At 54.1% G+C, this 22,481-nt stretch overlaps 1 protein-coding gene and 1 long non-coding RNA gene across 3 annotated transcripts; one reads left to right on the top strand and one right to left on the bottom strand.

Moving 5' to 3' along the window:
- Positions 1–119: 119 nt before the first annotated feature.
- Positions 120–20,735, bottom strand: ITGA5 (integrin subunit alpha 5). Of its 2 annotated transcripts, none has more exons than XM_073213443.1 (30): positions 20,717–20,735; positions 13,810–13,940; positions 12,216–12,328; positions 11,958–12,078; positions 11,692–11,753; positions 11,558–11,603; positions 11,176–11,301; positions 10,897–10,941; positions 10,490–10,533; positions 8,768–8,824; positions 8,550–8,602; positions 8,042–8,250; positions 7,575–7,766; positions 7,303–7,348; positions 7,026–7,127; positions 6,765–6,820; positions 6,477–6,631; positions 6,023–6,160; positions 5,818–5,885; positions 5,274–5,424; positions 5,098–5,190; positions 4,875–4,954; positions 4,664–4,744; positions 4,451–4,556; positions 3,882–4,034; positions 2,949–3,035; positions 2,757–2,870; positions 2,083–2,184; positions 1,597–1,719; positions 120–1,003 (listed from the first exon to the last, which is right to left on the bottom strand). In XM_073213443.1, the coding sequence occupies exons 3-30, from the start codon at positions 12,318–12,320 to the stop codon at positions 920–922; spliced, it is 2,799 nt and encodes a 932-aa protein (XP_073069544.1). In that variant the 5' UTR covers positions 12,321–12,328; positions 13,810–13,940; positions 20,717–20,735; the 3' UTR covers positions 120–919. The 2 variants fall into 2 exon arrangements, with proteins under 2 accessions (XP_073069544.1, XP_036862079.2); XM_037006184.2 differs by lacking the exon at positions 20,717–20,735 and adding an exon at positions 19,832–20,087.
- On the top strand, positions 13,966–16,743 carry LOC108408512 (uncharacterized). Its single transcript, XR_012121452.1, has 3 exons — positions 13,966–15,542; positions 15,787–15,918; positions 16,555–16,743. It is a non-coding gene; the product is annotated as an uncharacterized lncRNA (long non-coding RNA).
- Positions 20,736–22,481: the final 1,746 nt, after the last annotated feature.

The following is a 22,481-nucleotide window of genomic DNA, read 5'->3' as shown; positions in this document are numbered from 1 at the left end:
AGGTGATGGGAGGGTAGGGCAAGGAGAGGAAGGGCAGCATCAGTGCAGCTGGCGGGCAGAACTCAAATCCTGCAGGCCTGGGACAGTGGGCTCCCCTTTCCTGGGGTACTGTGAGGGCCTGCATCTGGCTAGGCTGAGGTTCCAGATCTGTTGCCACCGTGGCCCCTTCAGGGTCCTGGGCAATCCTGACTTCTCCTGAGTCAGAGGTGGACTGGGCCTCCAGGCCCAGGTCTGGAGCAGGCTCAAATGTAGGCCTGGGTCTGCCTGATTAGGTTCCCAATGTCCGAGTCTGGGTCCCAGATCAACTCCAGGCCCTTTAGAGTTCTGATTCCCTTGGAGCTGGTTCTGGGCCAGCACTGATCCTCATTTGGGATCTGTCCTGAGCTGGGCCTGGGGCACCATCCACGGTTAGTGTTCCTTGTTGGCCCACGACAGTGGGGGCTGTCCAGAGCTGCCAGGTCTCACTCCCCAGGGTCCAGGTTCTTAGCTTAGGGCTTCCTGTGGATCTCTGGCAAGGCTGAGGACAGATTTTTGCAGGCTGGAGCTGGATAGGAAGTCCTGGGGCACGTCTGGCCCAGAGTACTGGGACTGGACTTCCCCAGTTCGGTTCCAAGTTGTTTTCAGGAAACTTTCCAAAATGCAAAAGCTGCAGGGAGGCTGGGGCCTCTGTCCCTGGATCTGAGTTCCCCCATCCATGAGGAGGGCATGTGTAAACGAGGGTCCTTCACAGTGCATGGGGGGAGGGGATCCCCAGCTCCTCACCTCCCGGCTCTGGCCCTTCAAGTATGTCTCTGGGCTGGGGAGAGGAGCTTCTCCCTGGCCCTCAGCACCTTCGGGAAGTGCCCAGCTCCCTCCCTGTCAGTAGACTAAGGGTGGGGGGACTGGGCCTTCAGCATTGGGAGTCTGGGATTGGGAGGAGTCAGGCATCAGAGGTGGCTGGAGGCTTGAGCTGAGCTTTTTCCATGGCGGTGCCGTATGGGAGGGAGCGTTTGAAGAATCCAAGCTAATGAGGGGAGAAGGAGGGACAGTTTAGATACTCTGGCTCCCATTTCTCCCTATATCATATCCTAGGTGGGAATGAAGAGGACTCTAGGGCCTCCAATATCCCCATCTTGCAAAAGTGGCCTAGATTTAGGCTATTAAGACTCTCTCTCAAAGAGGTCCAATGGGCCAGGAGGGCTAAAGCTTGGGGTGATTTGGTATAAGAGGGTCTTTCTATCAGTGCCATAAAAATCCCCGCAGTTAAGCCAGGGATGGAAAATGGGTTTGAACTCAAGTTCCATGTCTGATCACCTAGTAGTGGCTGCCTCTTGTGAAGGATTCTAATGCCACTTCTAGAGTATGATCAGTTAGTATTGGCTGCCATGGGTTTTTGGAGGATGTGACATCACAAATGCCACATATTTATCACCTGAGAGTAATGTTGATTTTGCAAATACAGGCAAATGCAGGGACAGAATGGGGTGCAATGTGGCCAGGGCAGAGGAGGGGGCATGTGGCTAGAGAACTGGTCTGGAGGTAGATACTGGGGACTGTGCTGGGTCAAGGGCAGAGCCTGTAAGAGGGTAGCTAAGTCATGGGTAGGAGCTGGCTGACCTTGTAGAGGATGTAGATGAGCAGACCTAGGAGCAGGAGGCCAATGAGGATGGCTAGGATAATGATCCACAGTGGGATACCGTGGCTGCCTTCTGCCTTGGTCCACTGCACGGTCGTGGCCACCTATGGAGCAAGTCAGGAGAGGTCAATGCAAGCCATCAGTTCTTCCCATCCAACACTTCGCTCTCACTTGCCATTGGACCTAGATTCACTTCCCACTTCCCATCTTGGGCTAACAGAATTCTGATCTTCAAAATTTTGATTCCTAAAATGTTTATTATTGTCTCTTACTTTTGGGTTTTCACACCTGCTAATTCCCTCTCCCCAGAAAATATGCCTTTCCTGACTTGTTAGCCTGCTAGTTCCTTCTTATTCTTCAGGTCTCAGCTTAAACATTACTTCTTCCAGGAGTACTTTCCTGACACCACAAGACTGTGCACTCTGAGCCCTATTTTCCTTGGCCCAGACCCCTGGCCCTGAACTCACCTGCAGCTCCTTTCGGGGAAGCTGCCGGGGCAGGATTCGGTAGGGCATCTTCAGGGCTTCATACACAGCTTCACACTGCAGGTTAAATGGCTGGTGCTCCCGCTGTGGGTGGGAGCAGGGTGTTCAGGGAGGTGCCTTTTGGGATCCAGAGGACAAAGGACTCCCCATGGCCTGGCTAAGGTTGTGATATCTCCCTATATGGACTCATTTCCTTTGGAATCATTCACTCTTGAATCTCTGTGTTCTTTATACGAGATAATAAATGTGCATTTGAATAGTTATAACTAAATAATGTATAATTAGATAACTGCATGTTCAATAAAAAAAAGTTTTTGAATCATTCATATAGGCTAATCACCCAGGCTAATGCCTGGTCCATAGTGTGTGCTTAACAAATGTGGCTCTTTACTATTTCCTCATCTGTTTGCCTCTCCACTATGATACATCTTCCATCTTTCTGTTTTTCTATTATTCTCTGCAAGCTGGTCTCCCTCCAGCCCTATCTCTGGTCACTCCCAGTGGAGCCACCAGGTGGCGCCAAGGAAAGCAGCCTTGCCTAAACAAGGGCGAGGGAGGGGAGCTGGAGTGTCTGGGTCCCATTCACCAAAGGTGGCTAAGATAGCGGGCAAAGAGAGTCACTCTGGCTGGCCCGAAGGTCACTGGGGCTCTCTCACATGCAGGAAAGTCTTGGCCCACACTCGGAAATGCAGTTGCAGACTTCGGCTCTCTTGCCGGTGCAGTGGCCCAATCTCACAGCGCAGTCTGAAACACTCCACCTCTGGGCATTTCTGGGAAAAAAGTTGAGGCTTGAACTGGAGTTCTGACCTTCTGGTGGCTCTGAGAACCCAAGTCCCAGTACGACTTACCAGGATCTGAGGCCCAGGGGAGGCTGGGCTCTGGCCTGGAGCTTCCCGCCTTTGCAGCTGATGGTGCTGGGAACCCTCGGGATCCAACTGGAAGAGGAAAGGGACCCTTAGCTGCCCCTCCCACCTCATTACAGTGTCTAAGTTGGCATCTAAGTCAGTCAGCCAGTGTCAAAGTTTCAACCTGTTCTTTTTCTATCCAACTGACTACCTCCAATAGCAAGGAACCAAACTCAGCACTAAAATGTGGAAATAAATTGAACTTGGTCATTAGAGTTTATGGGGACATGTGTAAATAATTAGGCCTCTGTCCCTGCTTTAGCGCCTTTGCACTGGCTGTTCCTTCTGCTTGGAATGCTCTTCCCCGAGTCTTCATAAAGCAGGTTCATCCTGTTTTTCAGGCTTCAGTTCAACTGTTACCTCAGGAGATTTTCCCTGATGACTCAGTCTCCAGCCCCTCAGCCCCCTGCATGTTAGTATTGCACTTCATCACTTTTAAACAGCTGTTAAATCTATCCTTTTTCATTTTGTCTATTACCCTCCACTAAAATGTAAGCACCATGAAAGCTTGTTGGTTTTGTTCAGGGAGATATGTCCTGGGCTTATAACAGTGTACAGTGTAGATGCTCATTTCATTAAATTTTGTTAACGAGTAAAAGAACTTTAAACCAGGCACTGGGGCCCAGGGAAACAGGTGGGAAGAAGGCTTCAGAGGAGGGGGCACAGAGCTGGGTCCTAGGAATATGCCAGGGAAAGAAGTAAGGGAAGGATATTTCAGGTGGTGTATGAAGTCTTTTTCCTTCCCAAGGCCTCGAGGTGTTTGCGGTCTCAGTCCTAGCTTCAAGCACATCCTCATTGGCTCTTCCAGCCCCCCAGTGAACTTCTCTACTCCCCTAGCCCTGGTTGCTCCCCCAGGCCAGTCTCCAGGCCCCTTACCTCCAGGCCCTGTGAGTTGAGGGGGTGACTGGTGGTGCAGTTGCTGAATCCTGTGATCCTGGTCATGTAGAGGAGTTTCTGACCTTCCAGAGCGTGGGGACAGCTGAGCTCCAGCACGCCCCGGCTAATGGAGCTGGGGCCCAGGTTGATGAGCTAAGGAGAGGAGAACGCAATCATTTTGAGAAGGAAGAGAACTATTCTGCTCCACTGAGAAGCAGGGTCACCACAGTCCCCTCTACCCTGATGCAAGTCTCCTGCCTCAGAAGGGAAAGAGGGAGTCAGTCAGCAGAGACAAATCCTCTACAGCCAACACTCCTGCAGGTGGCTCCATCCTTCCCTTCCAAGTCAGTCCCCGGGCCTGTCTCTACTCTTCTGGCTGTCTCTCACATGGCCCCTGCCCAGGCCTTTGTATATCATTACCACCTCCCTCCTCTCTCTCAGCAGCTCACTGTGGTCCCAGCCTGTGTCACTCACACTATCTCCTCCTTCCCTGCATTCATTCTGGGCCTGCCCCTCCACTCCCAGCCACTGTCCTGGCCCTGGCCCTTCCTGCTTCTATCCCTCCTCACCTCATAGACATGGTGGACAGCGGGACCCAAGTCCCCCTCCTCCTGAGGCTGGTCGTGGGGATGCCAGTCACTCACCGGGAACAGTACTGCCTCAGGCTTGGACACACTGGGGAGGAGGGTGGTTTAGAGGACAGTGGAAGCGACCCTGTGTGCATCCTTAACTAGAAGTCTGTCTCCCCTCCCTGACAGGCCCCATTTTGCCCTGGCACTGACCCGTTAAGAGAGACCTGGGCCTGAGCCTCCACTGAGAGACGGAAGGAAACCACATCGCTTTGCGAGTTGTTGAGATTTTTGCTGTGGGATGGAGAGTGAGATGGCGATGGAGCCCGCTAGGTTGAATTCACCCGGCCCAGGCTCCACCCCTGCCCCGCCCCCTACGCCCCGCCCCCAACTTGTCTGCTGCCCAACACCACTCACTCCCTACCTGAGGATCTGGAAGTCAAACTGGACGGTTTTCTTCGTGTCCCGGAGATGAGGGACTGTGAACCGAAGGCCTCCCCAGAGCTGCAGGACGGGGAGGGAGCACAGGGGCCTGTCAGAGTGGGCGTTCGCCCCACTCCGCTTCCAGCCGCCCTTCCCATCACACAGCTCTGCACTGGACAGGCAGGTTATTGTCCGCTCAGGCGTTCTCCTCTCCGCCAACTTACACTGGCCCCTGCCTTCATGGGGTTGCCCAGGTCACAAACCAGTAGGCGGCTCTGGTTCACAGCAAAGTAGTCACAGCTCAGGCTGGAGAAGTTCTGAGGATAGGGTGGGGGCGGTGAGGTTTTGGTGCTTCTCGGGCAGGATCTCCTCCCAAGCCCTGCCTGAGAGCCCCTCTCACCCCAGGGTGTCTGACGAGTCCGGAGTACTCAGCCTCTGGAGGAGCGGTGACCCGAAGCTCAGCCTCGTAGGCGCCGCCCTCACCCACATTCTGGGCATGGAAAGTTAGGTTTAGGGAGTTCTTGTCCCCCAGGTACACACGGTTCTGCTCCCTGGAGGGGACACACAGGGGTAAGGAATACTGGGCAATAATCCCCACACCAGGACAACAGTCCATAATGATGATAATAACATTATGACAATAGGTGTCATCCAGTGAGTTCCAACTCTATGGCAGGCACTAGGCCAGATGCTTTAAGTAAATTATTTCATTTAATCCTTCCAAAAAACTAGAAAAATAGATGCAGTGATTCCCACTATACAGATGACAAAGCTGAAGCTCAGAGAAGTTGAGTAACTTCCTAAGGGTAACTTGGGAAGTTGAGTAATTTCCATACAGCTAGCTATTCTCCTGTTTCAGAAGCCAGGTGCTTCCAAGCTCCACATGTCCTCATAGGAGCCCTTGGCATGTGGAATCCCCCAGCTCAATGTCAGCCTTTACTTACCCAAACACTTCCAGCTGTAGGTCCGGCACACAGATGTTGTCTTCTCCACAATCCAGCAAGATCTGAGCCTGGGAAGTGGGGTAGCCTTGAGAGGGGGAATTTAGACCCCTGCTGGGCTACAGACTCCCCCTTCCAGGGCCCTACTCACAGGTGCCCAGGCCTGTCTCCTCCCAGGTCCCATGCCCCCCACCCCCTCCGTCCTCACCTTGTCCTCTATGCGGCTCTTGCTCTGGTAGTGTAAGACTGGCCGGAGGCCATAGCTATCCACAGGGGATTGGGGGTCCAGCGAGAAGTTGAGGGCAATATGAATTGGGGAGAGTTTGTCTCGGAACTCTGACTCGTTCTGGGGCAGGAGAGAAGGTTTACAGAGTGAAGGGACACTGGGGACTTGGTGGCCCTGCTCCTCAGTCTCTCATATATCCCTTTGTCCACTCAGGGCTCTTGAGAATCCAAGTGTCCAAATTTGACCATCCTCATTGCTTCAGAGGACTTGGCAGCCTGTTTCCCAGCTCCTCCGACAGAAGGGGGTCTGTCCTCAGGACTCCAAAGTCCCAAGCCTTTCACTGGACTCTCCCCATCTCTTTTCCTTCAGGAGGGGTCCCCAGTTCTACGTGGCCACCCTCCCCAGCCCAGTCTATTCCCTGCCCATGGGGCCATACCTTGAGATAGATCTTCATCTCTCTGCAATCTTCCCGAGCCCCATTCTGGATAAGTAGAGTCTGGGTTAGGGTCGCCTGTCTGGAGGCCAGGAAAAGTGCCCGCCGTACACCCCCCTTCTGCTTCTGCCAGTCCAACTGGAGCTCCACCGTGAAGCCTGCAGTGGGGAGCTATGTTAAGGAGAATCTGCCTCTCCCTGCCAATCCATTAAGAGAGAAGGGAGGTGCCCAGGTCCCCAGCCCCTTTATCCTCTGTCCCAGTGCTGGAGAGATTCAGGCAGTCTCCCTCACCAATGGAGTCAGGAACATGTTTCCCAGAAGCATTGAGGCAGAAGCTAAGGTTGATGCTGGAGGAAGACCAAGAGGAAAGCTGGTGTATCCAACTGGAACAGGTATCCTATCCTCTACCTGCATCCCCCCACCCCTCATGACTGACCCAGACTAGGACACCAGTGTTTGTCCCTTACCCCAGACCTCATCTCCCTGCCTCTCCCAGGCACATACTGATGTATCCCAGACTCAGACCCTGCAGTCTCCTGGGCCCCAGCTCACCAAGCCACGGGGTTCCCCTCCAAGCTGCAGCTGCGCTCCTCTGGGTTGAACATGGCAGGGAAGATGGTGAGGGAGGCACTGGCAGACACGATAGGGCGACCCCTGCCAGGAGTGGATGTTGGGTTCAGTAGAAGCAAGATGGCTCTGGAACCTGGGCATGGGAGGCTGATGCTCATGCCCCAGGATCCCGGTGGTCTTTGTACTTTCCCAACCGCAGCCCCACTGAGAAATTCCCCAGTTCTCACTTCTCCCAGGCTGCCCCCGCTGGAGTTCATACCTGTATACCACAGCCTTGTCCACACCAAAGGACCCCACAATCAGATCTGCAAGAAGTCAAGAAACTACTCCTTACAGCAAGCTCCATATCAGAATTATTCCTTCCTAACCCCCTTCTAGTTTCATTAGTCTAGGAGGCTGAAGCGGAGGGACAGTGCCATCTGGTGGCACTACCCTAGAACTGCACTCAGGGGCTTAGGAACGTGTCAAAGACAGGGTAGGGGTCTGTGACCAGGGAATTCCAAGAAGAAAGGGGCCTCAGGCACAACTCACCAGGGTATCCGTTGCCATCCAGGTCTCGGCCTCCTCGAAGGGCAGAGCCAAAGAAGTCTGGTGTGTGGCCAGCTGCCCACAGGGGCAGCAGAACCTGGGAAGGCTTAGAGCCTAGCCCCCCTGGGCCCCCAGGGAATACAAACACCACTCCCTGCTGGGTCTCCCCACCAAAGGGAGCCCCGACAGCCACATCTGCAAGACATACAACACACACCAGTCAGCAGGCCAGGAATCCAGGAGTCCAAGTCTCTACCCCCAGATCCTAGGATGCAGAATCCTATTTTTCCCATCTGTCATTCCTTGTATTCTAATCTTTTCAAGCCCCAGAACTTCACCACTGGGATCTTAAAGCCTAACATCTCCTTGGGAAGTCGCTGCAGGTCTGGTATCATAGCTATAGTCTCCTCCCTAGATCCTTTCTGACTCAGGCCTCGAGGTCCTCAGGTCCTTGAGCCCAAGGTACTTACCATTGTAGCCATCCTGGTCCAGGTCCCCCAGGGGCGTCAAGGAGCTGCCAAATCGGCCAAACTCATCATGGCCAGTGAGGGTGAGGGTGGGTGTGGGCTCCATGCCAGTTGGGTGCTGCAGGTAGATGTAGACCCTGCCCACCTCCTGAGGACGCCCATCCGCTGTCCGCTCCATGAGCAGGGGTGCCCCCACCAGCAAGTCGGCCAGCCTGGGGGTAGGCAAAATACCCAGCCATCCTGGTACCCCACCTTGCCACCTCCCTGCCCCAGTCCTAGTGCCAGGAAATCCCAGGCATCCTGGATCCCAACATCCCTCCCACCATGTGAGAAGACCTGAGGTCTCTGGTCTTTAGCTCTCAGCTGTCTCCTTGCTCCTGAGCGAGCAAATGCAGTCACCAGGAGGATAATCCAGAGAAAAACTCTCCTTGTAGTTTTCTGTCCTGCCCCACACTCTTCCCACTCAGAGCTGGGAAGGACACTGTGGTGTGCTCCTTTCCTCCTTACTCACCCGTCCCCGTTGATGTCTGTGGCAGCTACTGCATAGCCAAAGTAGGAGGCCATCTGAGGGGACAAGGGCAGCACTGTGTCAGAACCAGGGGTTAATCAACAGGGGCAATGGGGACTGGTCAGGCTGTAGGGAATCTGAGAAGTCGGCCGAGCTTACTGGGGTGGGGCCAGGGCTTGGTTGGCAGAGGGCCATGCTGGGTGTGGAGGGGGTGTCCTCACCTGTTCCCCTGAGAAGTTGTAGAGGGATCGGATGTCTGAGCCATTAAGAATGGTGACCTGTGGATCAGGAAAAATGCCCATTGGTCCCAGACATTCAGACCATCTCATGGACTGAAGAAAAATAGGTACAGATTACCCAGGGGCAGGCATTCCTTGCAGACACAGACCACTTGTCCCCTCTCTCCTGAGCTTTGCCTTCACATTCCTATCTCTATGCAGGGTGGCTCTACCCCATAATAATAACTACATTATTTTCTCATTATCATTTATCAACTGCTGACATATTTCTGTCTGTTGTCCATTTCTATCAACCAAAATAAGATCAGTGGGGGCAGGAACTTGGTTTTGTTCTTTGCTTTCTCTTTAGTGCCTCAGTGAGCAGTAGACATAATTACTAGCTGGATGACTGAATGTATGTTGAGACCTCAGTCACTCCTCATCGTCCAGCCCTCCTGAACCACAAACACTCATGTCTCCCCTCTGTCCACACTTAGCAACTGGCCCTACCAGTCCCCACATTCTCCGGACTCCTTGCTCTATTCCCACTCTCACTGCTGTTCCCCTGGAGTGAGCCCTCTCCCAGGACTGCCAGACTGCTTCCTGGCCAGCGCCCTGCCCCCATCCCAGCTGACAGACCAATGGCCCCAGACTGGGTCTGGGAGGAACGCCCCCCACTTGGAAACAGTAATCCCCTGCAGCCACTTCCCAAAGTCTCCACTTGGCTGGTCCTCCAAGTCCCTGGAGAATCGGGCCCCAGACTATCTGCTTCTGTTCAACCTTTCCTTATTCTCTACATCCTCAATCAGCCCAGTCGGCTATGCTAGCCTGACTTTTTTCTTTTCTTCAATGACTTCCTGCATGTTCTGGCCGAAGATGCCCTCTCATCTCATCTCCACTGATCCTTCATAGAACTTTCTCAGATCCATCCCTGATAAAGAAAAAAGGTTATTTCTTCCACTAAACTGCTGTATCATCTTGGCCACTTTTCTGAAATTTATCATATTGCAGAAGGAATGCTGACTTTGCAATAAGACGGATCTGCTTTTAAATCTCTCTAGCCACTTACTAGATGGGTGATCTTCAACAGCTTCCTTGGTCTCCTAGAGTCTCAGCTTTCTCACACATAAAATGTGAATGATAAAATCTAACCCAATTAACTTGTGGGAATCAATAGTAGCTGCACCTTAGCTTATATATGTGTACCTTATCTTACATACTTGCTTGGAATCACCTTATGTGATAGCATATGATGTCTTATTGATCTTCTTATCTCTTACCTTGCCTTAATATGTATCGTTAATTAAACACACCCCTATGGCATTCTTATCTATATCCTTTTTAAAGCACTTGTCATGGTCTAATAATAACAGCTGCCAGTTGTACATTGCCTACCAGCTCACTAAGTACTTTCACATGCATTATCTCACTTCATCCTTACAAGAGCCTTGTGAGGTCAGAACTATTATTATCCCATTATACAGAGAGGTTAAGCAGGCTCAAGGCTTTTATGGAATGAAGTAGGGATATGAATAAATAAATAACAGAATGATTCATCCAGAGGAAGTGCTGGAACTTGAACCTGGGTCTCACTCTGGAGCTTGTGTTTTGATCCACTTTTTGAATCCTCAATAACTGCCATGCATGGTTCTTTGTGACTATCCAGGGGAAGAGAGGGAAGGGAGGGAAGGGGAGGGAGGGAGGGAGGATCAGGCTGGGTCTTACATAACCATAGGTGAGGTTCCCTTTGGGTACACCAGCAACAAAGTCTGCAAAGAGAGAGAAAGTTGTGGGCTAAGGACAGGGAAAGGAGAGTCAGACAAGAGTGGTGTTTCACGTGGTGTGGGGGGGTCACGGGGAAAACAGTGTAGCACAAAGGAGGCAAACAGTGAATCTGTGGCATCTTACTACACTGATGGACAGTGACTGCACTGGGGTATGGGTGGGACTTGATAAATGGGTAAATGTAGTAACCACATTGCTTTTTCATGTGAAACCTTCATAAGAGTATATATCAATAATACCTTAATAAAAAATTAAAAAAAAAAAAGAGTGGTGTTTCAGTTCCTGTGGTCCCAGGTCCTGGTCTCCATCTGCCCCCGCCCTTGGCCCCAGCCTCGGGACACACTCACCTTCCGTGTCATCACCACTGAATTCACCCACAGCAACTGAGTATCCTGGGGGACAGGGTGGGTGGATATTAGTAATACTGCCTTGGGGACCGCTCTGCTCTGGCCTATCCTGCAAGCCCTTCCCTGCCCTTACTGCGCCTTCATAGGCAGCCTGCACATGACAGTATGGCAGAGGGGCTGGGGATGCCTGAGTAGGAGAAGGGAGGCAAAGGGGTGAATGAGGACAGGGGTACCTGAGCTGCTTCTCCCCTTGCGCTTCCCTCCCCACTTCTCACTCACCCAGGTAGCTGTCATCATAGATGGAACTGGCCTGGCGGGTCTGCAGCTGCCCCTGAACCAGGTTGATGAGGTACTCAGGGTAATAGGATTCAGCAATCTGCTTCTGGGTGGCGGACAGGATCTGGCCTGGGGAAGGGTATGAGGAGATGGATGCAGGGGAAGGGGAATGGACGGGACGCTGGGGGCTGCTGGGCAGGATTTCAGAAGTCTCGTTCAAGGAAGTAAAACTTGTGGAGGGAGGTGGAAGAGGACATGTTAGTCTCAAGAAAAGGAGAGGAGAATTGGGAGGGGACAGAGGAGGGAAGGATGGTGATGTCAGGCTGGGAGCAGGGACGAGAGGCCATGTGCCAGGGCACTAAGGGACAGCAGAGGAGGGACTTACCTTGCCAGAAATAGCTCCCTGGACCACCTAGGACCACACGCCCAGTCTGTGGGAGGAAAGAATGAGTCCACACATGGTCCTGATCCCCCTATGCTCACCACCCACAGCCACTCCTCTCCCAGCCACTCTCTCACCTTGGTGAACTCAGCACTGAAGCCCCCTTGGCAGTAACCCTGTCCAGCTGCCCAGCTGAAATCTATGATGGGAGAAGGTGGTGAGAAGGAGCCCGCAGAGATGGGTCATGCAGGAGGTGAGAGAACTTGGGGGAGGAGGTGGGAGAGGAAGCCACAGAAAAGATCTTCTTGGTCCAGACAGTGAGCATAAAGGCTAATGGTGTAGGGGGCTGTGGGGAGTCACAAAGAGAAGGCAGACACAGGGCATGTGCCCCCTGTTGCCCTACCTGAGCGGCAAGGGGCATACTCCAGAACTCGGGTGAAGTTGTCCGTGGAGAGGTAGCAGGTGCCAACGGGATCACTCAGGGGCTCCTTCTCTGTGCGCCAGCTGTATAGTGGAGCACAGGCCTGGGAGGGCACAGGAGGCGGGGGCTTCAGGTTTGGTCCAACGGAGTCTCTCCTCCCTCCCCCGAGGCCTGTGCTCCACTATACACAGCCACTGCTTATTCCCTGGCCTCCACACCATGGAACTGCTGGACTCTCACCAAGATGGAGGAGCCGTGGGCACGAACCGTTGCTCCGAACCACTGTAAGGACTTGAACTCCACAGGCTCCTCTCCCTCTAGGCTGGACAGTGAGGACTCCAGCATCCGAGAGCCTTGGGGAAGTGAAAAAGGGGAGTCACTCCAGGTTATGGGCAGCTGAGCCCTTGAGTGGCCTGCCCCTCCAGTGTGGGGGTGCCTAAGCACTTGCCAACCCTGAGCCCCCTGACTCACTGGGAAGGGGAGGGTGTTTTCTTTAGGGTCTGCTTTGTGTGGCCTGACTCAGCCCTTCTCTACACACGTGTGCATATGCGTACACATGCACATTCACACACACACATATGCATGCTCATGGAACCTGGGTTTCTAGATTTGACTTCTCCAGGTCCCCTTACCTCCTCATCCAGCTGGGACAAGGATGCTTGAGGTGAGGTGGAGCCAGAGGGTGGTAGAAAAGGATGGCAAGGATTTCATGAGAGGGTAACCGTCTGGCTCTCTCTACCTGGGCCTGTGTCTCTAATAGCACCTGTTCTATCCTCTTTCCTGACTGTCTCCCATCTCTGGATCTCTGTCCCTTTATGTCTCTCTCTTGGTGCCTCTGTCTGTGTATCTCTTTCCAAGCCCTATCTCTACCCTCTGTAGGGCAGCCTTTTTTATTCCTCTGATTCTGTCTTTCAGGGTTTTTTTTTTAGTTGAAGTACAGAGGACATATTATATTAGTTTCAGGCATATCACATTTATATTTATATATTCAACATTTATATACATGCTGAAATGCACACTACAGTAAGTGTGGTTTTGAGGCTTTTAAAATCATCATTCTGTTTCATGATCTTATCCTCTGCCCTGATGTCTCCATCTTTTTACGCTCTCCTCTTTTTGTACCTCATCGCAGTCTTGATTTCTGGAGCCAGATTGCTCAAGTTCATGTCCTTGCTTCACCGTTTACTAGCTGTATAACCTTGGACAAGTTGCTTAACCTCTGTTTTCTCTCCTACAAAATGGGCTTAAACCTCAAACTGCTGTTGAAAGGATTAAGTGAGTTAAATACATAAAGTGCTTACAACAGTGCCTGGCATAGAGCAAGTGCTTTTGAAGTGTTAGCTGTTACTATTGCTTGTCTCTTACCTGCATCTGTCTCTTTCCCATCGGCGCCTCTGCATCTCCTCCAGAATGGAGCTCCTTGAGGGCCGAGGCTTGTGTTTCAGTGCCCTGCAGCCCCAGCCCAGTGCCTGCCGTGCACTGCCACTTAGTCAGTTCTTAGTTAAATGAAACAATCCATAGTCTGTGCGACTCTCCCTGACTTTGTGTGTGTTACTGCCCTGGCCTCCTTGAGTTGTGGGTGATTCAGGGGAAATGAGAGCCACATGTTTCTGAATCATGCCCGCCCTCCTGATTCAGGGCTGGGCTGGACTGGGAACGTGGTGTGAGTGCCACGGGGAGCTGCTGCACCGCTGCACGAAGCCGGGAGGGCACTTGGCCAGGGCTCAGGGCAAGCTCCACCCCTCGCTCCGGGCACCACCCAGTCTGCCCCAGCCCAGCCAAAGTCCCACCCCCGGAGTCCCTCCCTGAACTTGCCGGCCTACATCGGGGTTACCTTTGCTGTCAAATTCAATGGGGGTACATTGTACCGGGCTGGTGCCCCAGAGACAGAGGTAGACAGCACCACCCTGCAGCACGCCCGGCTGGCTGGTGTTAGCCTTGGGCGCTCCCACCAGCACGCTGACCCTGTGGAGGGGAAAAGAGAGGCAGTTTAGGGTAGCTCCAAGCTCTTTACCAGTCTCCGGAAGCAGGAAGGACCCAGGTCCCTGGGCTGGGGGCTGGCTGGGGGCTGGGTAGATGCCCCCTAGGTTGTATTTATATCTCAGAAGATGCCACAGATGCCAGAGGCACAGGCTGGAGTCAGGTGGTCCCCATGTGCCGCTGTCACTAATGCGGCCCCTCCCCCACCCCTGCACTCTCCTCTACCTATCCCAGAGAGAAGGAGCCAGAGTCGGTCTGGGACGGGGCCAAGGGCTAGAGGGCCTGGGCCCCAGCCTCTCCATCTCTCCGGTGGGCCTGCCACAATAGGATGCGCAGGCCCTGAAGCCCTATGGTCCTTCTAACCAGCCTGCACCCTTCTGTCCCAAGCTAGAGCCCTTCCCTGGACCAAGACCCAGGCTTCAGGCTGCCTGGGGCGTGTAGGAGGAAAATGTGAGTCTTGGAAATCAGGCAGGAGAAATGGGGAGAGAGGCTGGAGGATGGTGAAAACAGATTGTTCCCCTGGGCCTGGGCCTGCCCTTACCTTGGACTCTAGTGTGGACCTCCCCATCCTGGCTGGGTCTCTGTCTCAGTCCCTGAGCCCCTTTCCCACACACCATCCCTAGGAGTCTGAGTTCAGATCCTGCTCTGCCGGGGCTTAGTTCTGGACACAGTGCCCTGGATCCCCCTGAGCTGAAGACGAGAAGGTTTCCTTTGCTGGGGGTCCTATGTAACGGAGCGGTCATAGTGAAGGTCTTAGGAAATCTGTCTCTGCCATTCCTGGGTCCGTCTGCCTCTGAGGCGTCTGTGCAGCTCTGCTGGCTTCTCCTCCACAGTCTCCCATGAGGACCGCATCTGGCAGTAGGGGCAACCAGCCCCGGCCCCTGGGTCAGCACCCCTGCCAGCCTTGGCCTGTTCTACTCCCACATCTGCCTCTGTCACTGCTTTGCAACCGCTGTCCCTCTGTCCCTGTGGCCACTTGCTCTCTTTGTTTTCTTTTTAGGTCCCCTCTCTCTCCATCTCCGATCATGGGTTTCTCTCTCTCTATTGTTCTGCCCCCTCTCAGCTATCACCATTCCCAATACCACCCCTTCCCTGGTATCTGGATACCTTCTTCAGCCGTTCTTACCAAGAAAGAACCCCACTGGGAATTATGGTAGAGGTCATAAAACCTGGGGTGTCTTCCAAGAGGACCAGGTTGGGAGGGGTGAGAGGGATGGGGTCCAAGAGGAATAGGTGTGGGTACCCCTGGGAGCAGGGCCAGGGGACCGAGTGGGGAGTAAGGAGTGGTCTAGGAGGGCCAGAGGATGAGAATGGAGGAGGGAAAAGGCAGGATTCATAGGAATAGGAGGGCCCCACCCCCAGGGTGAGAGTTCCTGGAGTGATGGGGGGTGGGGTGCCAGCACCGTTACCCTGGGGACAGGAAATGTTTACTGCCTGTGGCTTCCTGTCTGTTTCCAACCTCTCACTTCTCCGTTTGTCTCCCACCGCCGGGCCCCACCCCTCTCACTCAGGCATTATATCCAGTTGGGGGGTGGAGGCTGGCTACTCTGAAGGCACAGTGACCTGGTCAACTGCCAGGCCCAGTAGGTGAGGTTGATAGTGGTTAGTTTTCATTGCCCCAGGGCTGGGTGAGGGGAGAGGGGTGCAACCATCCCTTCGTAGGGGCAGCCCCAGAGAATAGCTGTGGGACAGGAGGCAGTGTGAAGAACACTGGGCCAGGAGTTAGGAGTTTCTGGGTCAGCACGAGCTCAGTGCGGGCTTAGGCAGTACCCTGGGTGGTGAGATGAAGCCTTTGAATAAGTCTCCTGGAGCTCTGATATTCTGTTTCTAGGAGAGCATAAGGCTGCAGCCAAGGGATCCCTGCTCCCAGTTTTTCCAACACCCTCTATGATTGGGGAGGGCCGAGACTGAGTGCTCTTGGGATGGCCTGAGAAAGAAGCTTGGAGTCTGGCAGGATTGCAAGGTAAGAGAGAGGCTTCGCAAAGCTTGTAAAGCCCTTAAACTCAGGGGCCAGGGGCATGAGCATTGTGGCGGTGTGAAGGCTCAGGGGACCTGGCATGAAGGCAAGGGACACAGCCCCAGCCCTGCTTCCATCATCATGGCTTATCCCTGGTGGTTCAGTGGCCAGCTCCCCATAGTTAGGCCAATAAATAGTACCCTTCTCCACGTGCCAAGAGATGTGCTTGGTGTCAGGGGTGAGACTTCACATAGCTTATCCTTACTCTTCCACTCTTGGTTCCTGCTCCTGCATGAGTTGGGCCTCCTTAGGGTTACAAGAAGGTAACAACAGAGGGTTCTTGGGTGGTTTTCAGCATTTCAGAAGTCTGACAGAAATCATGCATTCACCTGATAAGATGGCCTGGGCTAATTAAAACCTCAAGTGTATTTGCTTTTGGCTGGAATTATATCAGCTCACGTGGGGAACCCGGTCATCTCATATAGCTCTGATTGGCAGCTATAGATCTCTTCTTGTTCTAACTTCTAGTTGATAAAAAATGGGAAAAGGAATTAATTATTCCTTACTAAGTGCACTTTGGCAGGTAAGATTTTCCAAAATAGAGTCCAAGGGAAGAAATAACTGCCATAGTTTATTTTGAAGCCTCAGGTCCCTAAGGCTCTAGAGTTGGTTCTTGGGCATGCAGGCTGGCACAGCTGAAAAGCACCATTGAGAGCATCCACTGGCTTGAAGACTTTCTTGTAGATGCCTTGGGACTGCCACATGGAGTGAAGGGAGGCCGGGTTGGCCCTGACACTCCTCCCCATCTTCTTTCAGAGCAACCTCTTTCCCCTGTTTTACAGAGAATGCCCTGGTAATATATCATTCCAATTTAAACAAAAATAAAGGAAATAAAGAAAAAAACTTAAATAGAAAACTGTTGACTTAATCCCATGTCATCATTTTACAGATGGGAAAACATGCCCAAGGTCCCTCAGAATCCTTCCCAACAAAAGCCAGTAGTTCTAAATCCTAGGCCAGTGTTCTCGTTTACTCTGCTGACAATTTATCCCCTCCCCTCCTTTCCACTATCTCCCCAGCCAGGCTTCTGATTAACCAAGTTCCTGTTCAATACATGGTTACTGTTTGACCTGTTGGCCTAGCAAGGTTGGGGGTGGAGAGTAGCAATAGCACAACGGCCCAGCTCCTGCAGGTCCTATAGCAGTCCCAGCCCTGGCCAGGTCAGAGGAGGACACCTAGTTCTGGGTCCCCCAGTGTATTCTTAAGGGCTATAGGCCTGTCTGGCTGAAGAGTTGCTTCCACTTGTGAAGAGTCCCAGAAGGGAATAAGGAGCTGGGCTAAGGCTGGTACACCTTTCGAGCTCATGTCCTGGGCCAGGTCATTTCCCCTCTACAAGCCTTGGATCCTCTACCCATAAAGTGATGGCTTGCCCTTGAATGGTCCCTAAGCCAACTTCTATGATTCCTGAAGTTTTGGTTTATATGTGTATATATATAATATTATTACATATATATTTATAGAAAATGGGGCAATAATGCTTCCTCTACCTAATACAAGGATTCTTGTAGCAATGCAATGGGAAAATCGATACAAAAGTGTGACGGAATGTGAGGGACTAGTATTACTATCACTACTCTAAGCAAATACTAAAAGCAAGTAAGAAATGGGGGACAACTTAAGCAAAGAACTAGGTGATGTCCAGGGAGGAGAGAGCTGGAACTAAAAGAGCAACCCCATACCAACCATGCCTCCCATGTATTGATCAGCCTCTATGGACCGGGTATCTTTTGTATGTATTGTCTCATTTTATCCTCAGAACACTTCATGAAAAGACCAGGCTCCAAGAGTGTAAGTAACTCATCCCACATCACAAACAAATGAGTAAGTGGTGAGGCCAGGATTCACACCTTTTTAAAGCTCTGCCCTTTTCTATCTTGTAATCTTTCTTGGGCTCACCCTGCCCTTTGTTGCTGTTTGAATGTCTACAGTGTGAGGTGACGCGTGGAGACCAAGACCACTGAGACCCTCTGTCTCCAGGGATGGCCCCAGGTAGGGGCTATGTTTGTTCCCTGTGGGCAGGAGGGGCTTGAAGGCCCAGCTGTGGTGGAAGGGATGTCTTTGGGGACATAGAATAGTCAGAGTCCTCCTCTAAGAGAGCATTGTAAAGAGAAAATGAGAGGGGAGGAGTGCAAGCTGGACACCTGGGTTCTCTTGGGAGAAGAGATGAACAGAAGGGGAGGGGAAAGGGATGAGAAAGCTGGGTCCTGTTTTAGAAGAGGGCTTCAGGGACTGTAGAATCAGGCCAGGAGCCAGACAGATACCCAGGGAACCAGGAGTGTGTGAAAATCCAGATGTTTAAGAGAAGTGTTTTAAAAGGGAGAGGACACTTTAGTTAGGTGGGGCTAGGGGGTGGGATAAGGGGAAGGTTAAGAGCCAGATAACTGGATACCCTACTATGGGGAAGGGTCCTATCCCCTCCCTCCCTCTACTCCATTAGGGTTGTGGTAAGCAGTTTGAGGGGACCTGGGGGAGGCCAGGGCTGGCAGAGGCTCTAGGCTAGGGTGATGCAATGGGGTTTGGGCAAGAGGCCAGGGGAGTGGGGTGGGGTGGGTGGGTGGGGACCTTGAATAGCCCAGAACCAACAGCTGGGGCCTAAATAGCTTTCTTTTTTCCTATCTCCAAGTTGTCCAGACAAAGGAAATTTGCCCCCTCACAAAAATTGAATTATCTAGACTAACCCCTTTTCTCTCAAAATTGAAGAAAATGAGTAGAGATCAGTTAACTGTATTTGGTGTGGAAACAGCTCACTTCTGGCAGAGATCCTATCAAACCCTGTGATACTGGAGTTGAGGTGGTGGTGGGGAGCAGTGGGAAGGTAAGAGCCCAGAGATGCTGGAGAAAGAATTCCTCCAGTTGTAGAGGATCAGGAATCTGGCGTCTTAGAGTCCCTGGCCTAGTCCAGGAGCAGCTACCTTCCCTTACTTGCCAATCCCCCACATTTAAAAACACCCTTCTTCCTAAGTTGCATCAGCTCTAACTCCGGTTTCCCCAAGCCTGTGGGCTCCCCATTTTCCAGGCACCTCGGGCCGGTCTGCTTGACACCCTGGGAACGAGGAGTCCTCTGAGACGGCCTCAGTCCCTGATGTCCTGTGTTCTTACGCTCTTGGGCCCAGAGAGCCCGCATCTCCCAGCTCCTGACCCCAGCTGCATAAGTCCCCGTCCCACTTCAGTTCCAGCCGACAAACTACAGGAAATCAGCTTTTCTCTTCCTCCCAAGAGCTGGAGGAGGAGGGAAACCGCCCACCCCTCTTCACGCGCGCACACCCCCTCCCGACACATCCGTGCACCCGCCCTCGGCTGAGCCGCCCCAGCGCCCCCGATGCCAGGGTCCCGGGACTCTCCCCAAGTTCCCGAACCCCTCGTCTGAGGAGAGATCGGGGTGTGGGCTGTGCAGGAGACCGAGGAGAAAGGAGGGGGCCGCCGTCCCCTTCCCGGGTCCTTCCCTGCGCGAGCTGAGGGGGAGGGGAGGATGGGGCCGGCCCCCACTGACCTCCGGACCTCCTGTCTCCGAGGCCCTCTTACTACACGCAGCGCATCTCGCGCGGGCCCGTTCCCTCCGCACAGCGGCCCCCAGGGGCCCCGAGTCCCCCAGTGCTCCCAAGGGCCCTCTGCCCCGTCCGCCCGCGGATCTCAGCCAGAGAGCCTCGGCTCCGCGTCCCCTCGCCCCACTCACCTCGGCACCGGGACCCCCGCCCCTCCGCCCGCCGCCCGCGCTCCAGCCCCGCGCCCCTCCGCGCCGGCGCCGTCCTCCCCTCCGGCGCGGCTCCGGCCCCAGCCCGCGTCCTTCCAATCTCCGCCTCTCGGGCTGCAGCCTCGGCCCCTCCAGCCCCCAGCGACCCCGCCGGCCCGCCGCCCTCACCCGTCCGTGCCGGGCCGGTAAAACTCCACTGAGAAGCCGAAGAAGGAGCGCGGGGGCCCGGACAGTAGCGCGGGGGCCTCGGCGTCTAGGTTGAAGCCCGCGGCGCGCGGCGGCGGCCCCGGCAGCAGCGGCAGGAGCGGCAGGAGCAGCGGCAGCAGCGCGGGGCGCCGGGGGCCCCGGCTCGGCGGCTCGGCGCGCGGCGTCCGGCGGCCCATGGCGCGCTCCTCCGCTGGGGCCGCCGACCCGGCGCTCCCTAAACCTCGGGAGCCGAGTGACTCAACGCGGGGAGGAGCCTGCCGACTGCGGCCGAGCCCTCCCCCCGCCCGCCGGGGGCGGCACCCCCAGCCCCGCAGCTCCAAGTCCGCGCCCCGCCGGAGGGCGCGGGGTCTCCGCCCCCGCCCGCCCACCCGCCGGCCCCACCGCTCCGCACCGCGTCCGTACCGGGTCCCCGCCGGGTCCCCACCGGGTCCGACGGCGGCCCGGCCCCCGCCCCCCGCGCCCTCCCTCCTCCCCTCCTTTCCAGATGTACCACGTAACTCTCGGAAAAGGGAGCGGAGAGTTTCCTAACGAGGAAAGGAATCACCTCTGGGCCGGCGGGCGCCCGTGTATGGGGTCTTCCTCGCCTCTGGGGGAGGTGGCTCTGGGGTCTTGGGAGACGGCACCTCTGGCATCTGGCCCGTCGGGATTTCCCCGCCTTCTGAGCCAGGTGCTTGGGTTCCGGCCAGTTGGATGTGGGACCGGACAGTTGACATACAGAGTGCTCCCTGTCACCCTGATCTGTCAGGGACCCCATAGGACCCTCGAGTTCTGCTGTCTACTCCCACTCCCACCCTCACCCCCCACAAGCTGCTAGAATCGAAAATCCAGGACTTTGGGGTTGCTCACCAGGAGGATTCTGCTCCAGGTCCACCCCATTCTTCGTTGTAGGGTATGGAAACCTCTGTTGAGCCCCTTCCTAGAATCTGGCAGCTGATGGAGAGCCAGGAGTGGTAGGGACGGGGTGCTTTGGTCCCTCAGTGTCTTCTTCACCAAACTGGCCTGATTCCGACAAACCTGGAGAATTGTAGCATAGGGTGGGGTGTGTGGTGTCTAGCAAAGGGGCCTAACCTTTAGCTCCTCTTGTCTTTAGGCTCTGCGAGCTGGAACCCAGGACCCCATTTTTCCCAGATCCCCTCAGGATGTAGTGGAAGGGACTCGGTAGCCAAGGAAGGCAGTGACCCCCTGCCTACCCCTTCTCCCTGCCATGGCTCTGTGTGATGAGATCACCTTTCAGAATTCTAGTCTTTATCTTAGTCTGGGGGAGGGGGATCAAGGGGCCTAGATTCTCTTCTAGCCTCCTCTCCTTTCTGGCTGTTTCCTGCCTTTTTCCTCCAGGATTCCTCCCCTTCCAAAATAATAATCCCCCAAATAAAACCCTGACCCTTCTCTTCCCCAGTCCCCTGCCCCACTCTGGCCTGGGGGACACAGAATAAAAGTACCCAGAATCAATGCTTTTTCCTTCTCCATGAGTCTCCTCCTCATTCTGCTGCTCTACTTCCTGTCCCAAACCACCCAGCTGGTTTTTTAAAAGCCCCTCTCCAGAGCCAGCTGTAGCCCAAGGGAGAGGCCAGCTGGTCAGACTGTGGGGTGGTGCTGGCCCCCATCCCACTCTCACATCTGTAGGTTCTGGCCCTTCTTTAGGTGAAGAAACCAAGGAATCTCTGGGTCAGGATCTTAAGCACAGCATTGCTGCAAAGGTAACCTCTAGGTGAAAACTATTCAAACCAAAGACTGACAACCCCTTTTGGGAGGAGAGGGCTGAGGCCTGACTGCTGTATAACTCAGAGAAGAACGTGTGAGAACCCAGTTCTCTCCTTTCTCAACCCAGGCATGAGCTCTTTAGATTTTCCCAGGATTTGGGAGCTTGGGGTGGGGGGGAAGAGGGGCTCAGGGAGGGAGGTGTGTGACTCAGCTCCTCCCAGGGGCCTTGGTGGGGAACAGGGGACATAGCATCCTGCCCCAGTCCTCCTCCCCACTCCACCACCCCAGACTTGGCCAACTCAAACAGGCCCCCTCCCTGTCCATTCCCCCTCCTGTTTATACCAGGAGCCCCTTAGTCATTCTCTGGCTGGCTGTTCTACTCTCCCCAATATCCCTCCTCTCTTGGCTCTCTCTGCCCTTATAAGTCCTCTCCCACTGGCCCCAACACCTCCTGCTTTCCCTCTCACCATGCCCGCCTTTGCTTTGCCCCCCCTTCCTCTGCTCCAGGTTAGGCCTGAGGTTGGGGTTCCCTCCTAGTTGGAGCTGCTTCAGCACAGCTCTTCAGGTCTGGAAGCTGGCCTAGAAAGGTCAGCCAGGAGCCCGTCGCTAGAGGCCATCAGCCCAACCCTCTCCTTCAGAAAAGGAAATGTGTGTAGAGTGATGAAGTGACTTGTCCAAGGTCACACGGCTAGCCAGTTAGTGCTGAGTCTAGAACTTAAGTGTTTGACTTTAAACCGATGCCCCTTCCTTTCAGCCCCCTGCCCTCTAAATACTCTGTCCCCTCTCAGCTTTTTTTCTCTCTCTTGAATATCTCTTAGGTTGTTTCTGGCCCAGCCTTGTGTCTCCAAGTGTCTGTTTTTTCTCTCAGATCTGACTTCTCTGCTACCCTCTGTCCCCTCATCGCTCAGTA

The sequence above is a fragment of the Manis javanica genome, chromosome 10 (genome assembly GCF_040802235.1).
Source record: "Manis javanica isolate MJ-LG chromosome 10, MJ_LKY, whole genome shotgun sequence".
Taxonomy (NCBI): domain Eukaryota; kingdom Metazoa; phylum Chordata; class Mammalia; order Pholidota; family Manidae; genus Manis; species Manis javanica.
The sequence above is the reverse complement of the archived record's forward strand: the minus strand, read 5'-3'. Positions and strand labels throughout refer to the sequence as shown.